General features: G+C 36.5%; 2 protein-coding genes across 2 annotated transcripts; both read right to left on the bottom strand.

The window, feature by feature from the left end:
• Positions 1–848: 848 nt before the first annotated feature.
• Positions 849–4815, bottom strand: LOC113295501 (oligopeptide transporter 3-like). The gene is made up of 6 exons (XM_026543831.1): positions 4270–4815; positions 3893–3990; positions 2545–3114; positions 2208–2463; positions 1933–2115; positions 849–1806 (listed from the first exon to the last, which is right to left on the bottom strand). The coding sequence occupies exons 1-6, from the start codon at positions 4771–4773 to the stop codon at positions 1192–1194; spliced, it is 2226 nt and encodes a 741-aa protein (XP_026399616.1). The 5' UTR covers positions 4774–4815; the 3' UTR covers positions 849–1191.
• Positions 4816–8493: 3678 nt separating this feature from the next.
• On the bottom strand, positions 8494–9465 carry LOC113294087 (F-box protein CPR1-like). Its single transcript, XM_026542510.1, has one exon. It carries the CDS (start codon positions 9463–9465, stop codon positions 8494–8496), a length of 972 nt encoding a protein of 323 aa, XP_026398295.1.
• Positions 9466–11473: the final 2008 nt, after the last annotated feature.

Raw genomic sequence — 11473 nt, 5'->3', positions numbered from 1 at the left:
TCTTAACTTGTATACCCGTATACATGTTAAGAAGCCATTAATGACCCACTTTTACCTTGTTCTTCGAGTTTTTCTATTCAAATTTGGAGATAATCATTGATAATAAACCCAATGATAAATGTAAAAAAAACTTACATAAATGCTCTTGAGGTCCACTTAAATACGTGGATCCCACTACTTAATACTTAGTTAACCGTCCACTTAAATACATGGGTCCCACTACTTAATACTTAGTTCATCCATGTTTATCTCTACAATTTGTATCAATTTGATTGCTCGTCTTTATTTATGGTTTAAAATTCTTCATTTTCTTCACGGCTTTTCTCTCACATAAATCGTTTCGTTTAACTAAAATCGCTACGGTATGACATCTACTCGTCCGATTGATGTTGAAGCAAATATTTTGGTTCCTTTTTTTTAGCCGGATAAATTTTGTAATTGTTAACGAAGTATTTTTGGATAAATATAAATTAGATTTTAGATATACATAGAAAAACAATTTTGTTACCCGCAAAATATCTTTGGATAAACATTAAGTAAATTTTAGATATACATATAAAATCAATTTTGTGACCCGCAAAGGCTTATTCATACCCCATATCACCTGTGCACGAATGAAATTATGAGACATACATGTAAAAGTACGAGTCAGTATTCAATTATTTAGTGATGAGGGTATAAAAGAAATTGTAATTTGATAAAATACATGTAAATCATATTTCAAGATAATAACAATTCCAATAAAATTTATCAAAGAACAAGATAAATGTGGGTCATTAATGGCTTCTTAACATGTATACGAGTATACAAGTTAAGAAGCCCCGATAAAAAATGTACACTTCTATTTCTAACAGTAAAAAGAGTTACGTTTGAAATGAAGCCACTTGGTTGCACTGACACAGGACACTCTAGAAAAGCTGTTATGTTAAATAGAAGAGTTATTACATATACAACATTTTCTGGTGGCTCTGGTGGTAAACATAGGCAAGACAGTTAGGCCGGGCCCGCTGCCTGCCCAGCCTGCCAAAACCCCACCATGATAGAGGGCTATAAGATGGGCTGTGCATGGGGGCCGAACCCTCGACCTACCATAGAGAGGACATGAAACCATCCTACTATATGATGGTTTCTACATTAACACAAGACTGAATATAGAAATCAGCTTCACTCCATGCTTCAGAGCAACCCTTTTTAAAAGACTGGGCATCCCTTAACAGAAATACCTGGTTCAGTTGGACAAGTTGCTAATGGACAATGATCCGGTTGAGTTCCCCACCATTTCAGATTATGATGCGTGTTTTGAAGAGTGAAGAACAACAGAACACCCATGAATGCCGTCCCTGCATCGAGTGCAGCTGATAAAACGTAGTTGTATTTCTGCCACCATCTTTTCCGGTAAACAAAGACAAAGTAGTTAAATATGGTTCCCGTGACAAGCCAACTAGCTATGTTTGTTGGAGTGGCAGGAGGCATTCCTGCAAATCCGTAAGAGATAACCGGGATGTTGATCAATGGAATCCATTTTTTGTCTGGGAAGATTTTGCTCATAACCCAAACCGGTACTGGCAAAATAGCTCCTACTAGAAATAACCAGACCAAGTTCCTATACATTGATCCTGCTCCAAATAATCTCCTTGGTCCAATCAAACCCCAAATCACCGAAGCATCAAAGGTAACTCGGTATTTTGGGCAAGTCCACGGACTGTCAGGATGAAGTGCTTCAACGTCACAAAGGTTCTCGATGTTCTCTAGCATCCACCATGCAACTGCCAGGTTCACTGTTCCGGAAAGTAGCGTTCCTACAAGCTGCATTGTAGTTGCACAAAAAACAAAAAATGAGGGTAAAACAGAACATAGATAAAGTTCGATATTAAGTTCAGGAATCCTGAAGTTTTATCTGACAAGACAGGATTCAAGAAGTTAGCTAGATACCTGAGCTGTGAACATGCATCTTGGTGGGATTTTCATGTAATGGCCAAGTTTCAGGTCCGCTAAAAAAGAGAGAGCATGGACAGTGCTTATTCGTCCATAAATTTTGAAAAGGAGGTTAGCAATAGGCTTTCCAGGCAGCACATATCCAATCATGAATTCCGCTATGATATCGTATCCAAGTCTCTGAAAGGTTTAAATATCATTAAGAAAATGAAGATGCTATCAATGCAACTTTCCTACAGAACAATTGAAAAGTCTTAGCCTGTGAAAATTACTTGGTTTGTAGTTGCTTCAATAACCCCAATAGGGAGAGTAACAACCCATGCTAAGCCGAAAGCAAAAAGCATTCCCCACCATGGAAGCTGAATATCTTTTTTCCACACGAAAGACGTTAACAAAGCAAATGCCATGCTGACAACTAATAATATGAGGAACCACCACTGAGGAACATCTTTGTAATTCTTCATCAATTTTGCATGGATATCAAGTTTGGCATCTTTCATAGCCGATTTGCTCCGTTTCAAGATATCCCTATACAAATACGAAACCAATCAAATTCACATTTTTCTCGAGCTGCAAAACGATTTGCAAGGAAAATTCAAGGAATTCTACCTGCCATGAAAAAGTGCCACATGAGTCATGGTTGCTGCAATCCTAGCAAACCCGGATCCAATGGAGAGAGCAAATAGAGGACTCAAATAAAGCTTCCCGTAATTGTCGTAAGCAGCAATATTCAGATCATACTGAGGAGTCAAGATCTTGGTAGTGTCGTAGATGTGACCGGTTGAAGTGAAGAGTTTATTCGAAAACATTGGGAATTTTCGAGCGTCAAATGTGTTGAACTTCCAGTAACAAAGTGGAACAATTATGTAAATAAACATGATAAATCCAACAGCTATGTTCAAGATCGAATACCATGGTGCTATTAATGGACTTCCATGGTATGCCGAGATTCCCGCCCAATCGAGTGTGAATGCACCCACACCAAGACCGTGATAACCTGAACCAATTTGTTGAGCTGTGATACTGCGAGGCCAAACCCAACATACCCAGGAGAAGAATGTCAAGATTGGGAATAGATATCCCGGTAAGGCATAGTAGACAAAACTTGCTGCCATGAAAATGAAGAAGAATTGCATTCGAGTAAGGCTTTTCGATTTCGAATCCTTCTCATGAAGCGCTCTGCAAGGTTAACATCCAGACAATACATTTTGTAAACCATTATATATGCACTGAAATTGCAGAACAGACCAAAAAAATGAACTGAAACTATTCATGAACCACTGCAGCTATATATAAACTGCCTAAAGATGCATTCGTAGTGCAACACCACAAAAAACCAGTTATATCCTGAGTGCAATACCTGCTGAGCCAAGCAGGGGCATTTTCCCCCACTTGCCAACTGACTCCTAAGCTCCCCTAGGCCTAGACTTAAGATTTTCTCCCTTAGATTTCTATGGATTTATCTTTTAGTCATTTGTTTACCCATGCACAACAGATTCTTTTGTACCCTTCTACCTAGAATCCTGGTTCGGCCACCAACAGGAACAAAAGAATTGTAATCTAAACTGCTTTTTGATCCAGTTGTTCGGAATATGATTAAAAATCGACTGAACATGGGTTTTATTTGCTATTTCACTTTATTCCTATTGTTAAAAGTACGGCAAAAAATATCTTCAAAATCTTTTTGACAGAAAAAACTAAATATGGGAAAAGTTTTTCCACCACTTGGTACCAAATAATTTTTGACATATATACTCAATAAGTTAACTTCCCATTCACATTTCATATATTATCTTCACCCTTTTTATGTATTGTTGTTTTCAGTCAGAAAGTTAAAGACTAGGAACTTTTTGATCAGAGCCACCACATAATCCAAAACAGTACCAATTGGCGTATAAAGTTTTAAACCACTAAACTAGGGAATTTGAGAGAAAGAGAGAGAGAGAGAGAGAGAGACCTGAATAGAGAAACTTGAGCAAGGTTTGAAGGCCACCACATTTCAGCTGGATCAACCAGATATTTTCTGAGCATTCCAGCCCATCCATACCCCAATATCTGCATTTTTGCATTTGTGAATATGATATAAGTATAAGTATATCATTTACAGAAAAGAAAAAACTAGTGATAAATATGAAATCTCCAAGGCCGTATGCAGATATCTTGTGGTGAAAATTTGCTAAGGCACCAAAGTTGCAGTTGTTTGCAAAAACCCAAAAGAATATGTAAAGTTGATTGCATAAAATTCGTAATTGTGAAACTTTACAGCATACCAGCAGGCTTCATAATATTACATTGCAAAAAATTAAAAGAAAAATTTGAAGAGATCAGATTTACCTGTGTAGACAAGACAACCAGAAGAGCACAAAGAAAGTTCAAGCTTTGTTTATAAAACCCTTTCATAATAGTAATAGCACCAATAGAATAAGCATCACCACCACCATAAGAAACTCCACAATTAGCAAATATAGTGATAATAACATGTTCTTTCATATTGAAAGGTCCAGGATTTAGAGTAAACCCTTTACCAAAAACCTTATACTCTCTTGTAGGTAAAGTAGAAGCCATGAATTTACCAAGTGGTAAAACACCAATTTGCATTAAGATCGATGATATCGTTAAAGGTTGTGTTCGATATGTGAAGAATGTGTTGAGAAAAATTAGCAGTGTACATGAAGTAATACCCAAAAACCAAGCTCTAAATGTCATGACAGGAAGGGATGGATCATCTGTTTCTGGTACAACTAGAGCTACTTCTTCTATAGGGTATCTATCATCTGGTTGTGAAGGTTCTTTGGTATGTGTATTTGTGGAATGTTGAGTTTTTTTATTGGACTCCATTACTGATGATTCTTCTTCTTTGTCTCTCTTTTTTTTTTGCTCTCTGTACTAGCAAGTGTACTTACTTCAGCAACACTGAGATAGTGTTATATAGTGCATGTATGTCGAGGAACAAGAGTGTCCTTTTTACCTATATGCCCTTTCACATTTGGTGGACTAAATTTAAGGTGGCGGAATATAATAAAGAAATGGTTCCTTTCTTTTTTTTGTGAATGAGAAGAAAAGAGTAACATCTGAATATATCCATATTCTTTCACTATCTTTTATTTCCTTATCAGTTTCAGCATGGGCTGTCTGCTGCCACACTTCAGCATAACTTTTTTTTCTCTTTTCAAAAACAAAAAAAAAAGATCAAATTAAGCTCAGTTTGTGAAGATTTCTTAACTAAAGTTGCAATTCATCAAAAGTTATTTGGTTAATCCTTCTGTGGTCTTCTTTTTGGCATCCTTAATTATGTAATTATCAATTAAAGTTGGATGATGTGATAAATTAACTAGTAAATCAAAGCCATCAATATCCTAAAGTGAAGCAATCCCATGTCGACCCTACAAAGATCGTTATTTCTATAATCTAAGAGAATTAGAGTGAAAATCAAATTTAATGATTGATTTAATTTTAAAAATATGTTTTGGCAGATTGGCATTATAATGTTAGTCAAACAATGTGGCTATACAAGCACAAATAGACACCCGAAAGACACCTACAATGGTTTACCACTTTCAAGGGACTCCCATCATCTAAACAAAGCATCCCTGCTGAATACCTAGCCATCAAAGGACAGGGACAAACAAATTTTTTTTTGATAAAGAGAAGAATTATTAAGAGAAAAGGAGAAGACAGGGCCAAACAATGCGCATGTACTTCTTGTACTCCGGTTAAAATTCATAAATATTCATTGTATCCGAATTGCATTCGGGAATTTTGATAAAGTGATCCAGTTTTGAATTAGGGTAAAAAAAAAGTGTTCCCAGTTTTTTGCACTTTTCTAAACTGTTCCATTTTTTTTAAATAACGCTTTTCATCCCGTTAAATGCAAGGTGACAGTTATTTCACCTGTTAAAAAGTCATATTTACCCCTAAACTATGTCGTGAACTATGAACCGTAACCCTGAACCATGAACCCTAAACCCCTAACCCTGAACTATATCGTGAACCATGAACCCTGAACCATGAACAATGAAGCCTGAACTATGAACCCTAAACCCCTAACCCCAAACCCTGAATTATATCGTGAACCATGAACCCTGAACCATGAACTTTGAACCCTGAACCTTAAACCTCTAACCCTGAACCCCGAACCCTAAATCCATGAACCGAGCTCGACGAACCTGAAAAAATGAAGTAGAAGATAAACGTGACAAGTAAGGGGTAAATAAGTAAAAAATTGGATGGAAAACTAAATTAGATGGAAAAGTTAACAGTGGGGGCAGTTTTGAAAAGTTGAAAAAAACGGGGGCAATTTATTAAATCGAAATTGAGAGTGGGACAGTTTATCAATATTCCCATTGCATTCTAATGCATGATAACACACTACAAGAAACTTAATATATTGTAACACCTAATGGTTATGGCATAAGCCCTACTAGTGTCGCGATAACCTATGTAGCAAGAAGTCTATTGCTGCACCCAATCTTTATTGCTGCAGCAAGAGATTATATTTTTTTGCCACACTCTTTTCATATTGTTGCTACAATTAGGTGGAAAAAATTTCATTTTACATCACTAAATTATAGCTTTTAGCTGCAGCTGAAAAGTACTGTGACTAAAAATTTACTTTTACAACACCTATATTAAAGGCGTGGCAACGGTGTAACAATAACTAGATTTCCTTGACATGATAACATGATGGAGTACTTGTAAACCATCATATTTTACAATTATTTATTTACCTTTCTATAATAGTAAAATCTAACGGTTTAGAGTTGTATGTTTATTGTCCACTCGAATGAGTGATAATTTGACTAGTCCTTTAACTTTTGTAAGTTGTTTATTTAGATTGAATAATCAAATTAATGATAGTGAAGTGAGTAAGATGGACTTTGAATTAAAATTTGAATAATCGAATCGACTAAGGTTTCAGCGACACTTCTCCAAAATTTCCAACACTTTTTAATTAAGCATGAAGCATGGCTGAAAGGAAAGAAAAACACCAACAATGTTTTAAGCAGAAAGGTGAAGAGTACTATACTAACTTAGTGCTTCACCTTTTTGTGGAGTGTGGAGATCACATATCACGTGTAGTGCAACACACGCTCAAACCCTGTCATAAGAATGAACCCAAATCAACACATCTTTTTTCTATTTTTACTTAGACAAGATAGGCTGATTCAATGCACCACCACTGTGATTTTTATCCACATAAGCTTCAAAGGCTTGTGTACGAGTCGTGTCGTACCTCTTTGGCCATTTGCTGCATATGAAGGGACATTGTTGGCTGCATTATCTGCCTTTTAGTACCCACTAAGAATGAGCTTTTTTCATAGATAGTGCGATCTGATATAAACGTAAGGTGGTCCTTTAGTCAATGCTAGCACTAATCGATGACGCATAAGGCTAAAAAATGAATGAATTTTGCTCCCCTGCTTTACGTACATGTGCCTAAACGGCAAAAGAAAGAACTAAGTTTTGACTTTAAAGTAATTATATAGTCAGTAGATATCCTTCGATGTATATCTGTGGGAAGGAATGGGACCTTCGTTCTATTTCGATTCAATTTGAGACGATAGATTCAACAGTGCACTTATCTAATAGTTTGGCAACTCTGCTAGATTCAACAGTGCACTTAAGTGGGTGGATGTACCTTCTCAAGGCTGTTCAGGATGATTTTTTTGCATGTGGTCGAGAGCAATATTTTCAGTGATTGACATTTTTTTTTTTGAAGTAGTGATTGAAACTTTTATTGCTCAGTACTCTATTACTTTGCAGTGCAAATCGGAAATGAATGACTTTGAGTGGAATCGGATATAGGCAAGTGGCGGTAGTTGGTACTGCAAGCTTATCGACTTGCCAATGCATGTGCGCTCGAAGTCTGTCTATGTAAATCAACAGACAAATGACTAGGTTATCATTTTATTTTTAAAATCAGATGATCAACATCAGCTAGGTTGGTTAGGTTGGAGCTAGCTAGGTTTGAATCTTAGAGCCTAGCCAACTGTAAATCGTTTTCTTCATTTTTAAAGAACACATTAACTCAGCTTGCTAGGCTGTGAATCTTGGATCTAGCCGATTGTGATTCTCGTATTTCATTTTTGAAGAACACATTATAATAGACTAGATTGGACTTCTTGGACTTGGTCTATATCGTGAATTTTGTTTTTAATTTTTAAAGAATACATTACAATCTGGTAAGTTGTGTAAATCTTGGACCTAGATGATTTTTAATATTGGAGAACATGATTATAAATCTGCCCAGCGAGTTCCCTTCAAAGAATAAGGAGTCGCAGCATTAACAACATTACTAGCAGTAATCGGAGATCTTTGTTAACAACCTTCATTTGATCCTCGCAGTTAATTACATAAGAGACTGGATATAAAACACATTTTTCACTTCCATTAATCGGTAACTAGCAAAATGGCTTGCGACTGCCAAAAATAAAAACTTTTACCCCATCAATACTTCCATTTGCAGACCCACATCAGTCATAATATAAAAAATATTCCCAAGGATTATTCAAAGTATTCCTGTTTTGCATATTAGGCCTCTTGTTCATGTTCTGATCATTATCTTTGGCCTACATTATTACCGGAGTAAGGAGAAACTAGACTTTCTACATAACTATATGCTGGATGAAGCATTAAACTAACACCATTATTTACTTTTCTACCACTTGAATCTTTCGTGTCATATACTAAGTCACCGGCCCAAACCCTTAGTAGTAAAACGCCACCTCTAAAAGACCAGAGAAGACTCAAATTATCATGGTCATATATATTATTCCCCTTGCGATAGATGGTATAACGTTTAGTCCAAGATTCTGGAAATCCGTAATCTTGCATCACCCAAACTTCAAAATCAGCCATAAAGGAAAAAAGTACACAAAGGCACCCTTCCAGTACTCCAGGAGCCATACACAAACACTTGTTCTTTAGAGGTTCTTTTGGTAGTTGAAATTCTTCAAATTTCTCTTCATTGATATCCAAGCAGATTATCAACCATGAGCAGTGACCGCTCCGAAAAATCCAATGCAATATTTCGTTAACAAGCACCCAACTAACTACCCAAAGTGGATACATATAATAAGGCAAGATTTGACTACTGCTGTTCCATGAATTTGATTTTAGTGTATAGACATCAACTAAATAACTACCTATGACTCCAAATTCTACCACAACTATTAACTTGTAATCATCAGTTTTCTTGTCATAACCTAACGCATATAGACGAATATCTTTTAATGCATATTCATTCGGTGATTTGGGTATTTTCATGTGTTCTGTAGTTGCTGGATTCCAAAGACAAATGAAGTGTGTTGTTTTATCATTACACTTTAAGCAAACCAAACCATTACAAGAACAAAGCAAATCAAAATCAGAATATGGCGCTTCGGTAACATCAAATTCGATTTCACTCGATGATGACGAAGATAATGTATCATAACCTACGGAACGCAAAACCTTTGTTTGCTTATTACTCTCATCATAACTTGTAAACATCAGGCTACTGTTGTTTCTTTGAGCATGACCAAGGTGCATCTTAACAAAAACGGGACTAGAAATAACGGAATTGATTTTGAAGTGACTGAGTTTTATGAAAAGCTTTATTCTAGAGATCAGGAAGAATGTGTGGACCTGGGGGAGCTGTCTTTTGGTAGTATTTCCCAGACGGAGAGAATATGGCTTGAAAGAGAAATTATTTAAGATGAAATTCGCTCGACTATCAAATCTTTCAAGTTGAGTAAGTCGACAGGGCCTGACGGTTTCACGATTAAATTTTATGGAGTTTCTTGGGAAGTTATTAAAGACGATTTTATGAAGGTGGTGGAGGAATTTAATGCGACCGGGGGTGTCAACTGGCGCTTAAATTGTACTTTTGTCAATCGCAAGGTGCTTTTTTAGCCGAGAGACAGATTCTAGACGGAATTTTGATTGCAAACGAGTTAATTGACTCAAGAAAGATTGAAGGAAAAGAAGGGATTGTGTGTAAGTTAGATATGGAAAAGGCTTATGATCATGTTCTTTGGGGTGTTGTTGATGCTGTACTTCAGAAGATGGGTTACGGATGGAAATGCAGAAGATGGGTTCGAAATTGTATCTCTACAGCTAGGTTTTCAGTAATTCTCAACGGAACAACGAAATGATTCTTCAAAGCTTCTAGGGGACTCCGGTAGGAGACCCACTCTCTCCTTACTTATTCTTATTGGTGGATGAAGTTTTTAATAAGCTTATGAACAATGCGAAAACTTAAGGTTGTCTTAAAGGGTTCTATGTAAAGGAAAATGGCATGGAAATCTCTCATCTTCAATTTGCGGACGACACCATTGTGTTTTTAAATGCGAAGGTAGAAGAGTTTCAAAAACTTATGGAGGTGTTAGAGAGTTTTAAAGCTAAAACAGGCCTAAAAGTTAACCTTTCCAAAAGTTCTATGATGGGTATTGGGGTTCAACAGATCTGTATTCAAGAATGTGCAGCAGTAGCAAGTTATGGAATTGGCGAGTTTCCAATTTCTTATCTTGCAATTTCTATTGGGGCTTCTACTAGGCTAAAATCAGTTTGGAATTTGGTGATTGAGAGAATGACTCTAAAGCTAGCTCCATGGAATAGAAGGTATATATCGAGATCCGGAAGAGTTGATCTCATTAATAGCTCATTAGCGGCTATTCCTTTATATTATCTTTCACTTTTTCAAATTCCTATTTCAGTCGCGAAGAAATTAGAAAGACTGATGCGGAACTTTCTTTGGGGAGATTCCATGGATAAGAAAATGTTACATTGGAGGTCGTGGAGAAAAGTTTATATCCCTAAGAGTGAAGGCGTCATGGGCATCAGAAACTTGAAGATTACTAATGAGGCTTTGTTAACCAAATGGTTGTGGAGATATGGAGAGGAGAAGACTAGTTTGTGGAGGAAAGTTATTCTTGAGAAATTTGGTGGGGTCGAAATGGCTTGGTTACCTAAAGATTCACAGAGAACTTATGGATGGTGGTAATGACTGGGTATTCTTAATCATTTTTCTTTTCTTAAAAACGGGTCAAAAATTTCAATAGGAAGAGGAAACAAAACTAATTTTTGGGATGATGTATGGTGTTGTGAGAAAACTCTTAAAGAGTTGTTTCCAAAACTCTGGAAAGTGAGTAAAAAGAAGGAAGAAACAGTTGAAGACATGTACCATGAAAATGGTAACAGGACGTGTTGGAACATTGATCCTTGTAGAAGGCTTAAGTATCAAGAAATTCAAGAGGTAATGGAGTTTTCAAGACTTTTAGATGATCAAGGAGAGCTTGTGGAAGACGACGATAATCGGGAGTGGAGGTCCAATCCAAAAGATACTTTTTCTGTTAGTTCTTGCTATGCTTGGCTCATGCATGATCGTGGAAAAATTATACCTCCAAAATTTCCTTCTAAATACATTTGGAATAAGACAATTCCTCCTAAAATCAGTTTCTTGGTTTGGGCTACTGCAAATAGAGCTGCTCCTACTCTGTCAATGTTGTCAAAAAGGGACATGACATTAGTAAATAGCTGTGGGTTTTGTGATAATAGC

Source organism: Papaver somniferum, chromosome 7, assembly GCF_003573695.1.
Source record: "Papaver somniferum cultivar HN1 chromosome 7, ASM357369v1, whole genome shotgun sequence".
In the NCBI taxonomy this organism is placed as follows: Eukaryota; Viridiplantae; Streptophyta; class Magnoliopsida; order Ranunculales; family Papaveraceae; genus Papaver; species Papaver somniferum.
This window is presented reverse-complemented; position numbering and strand designations above follow the sequence as displayed.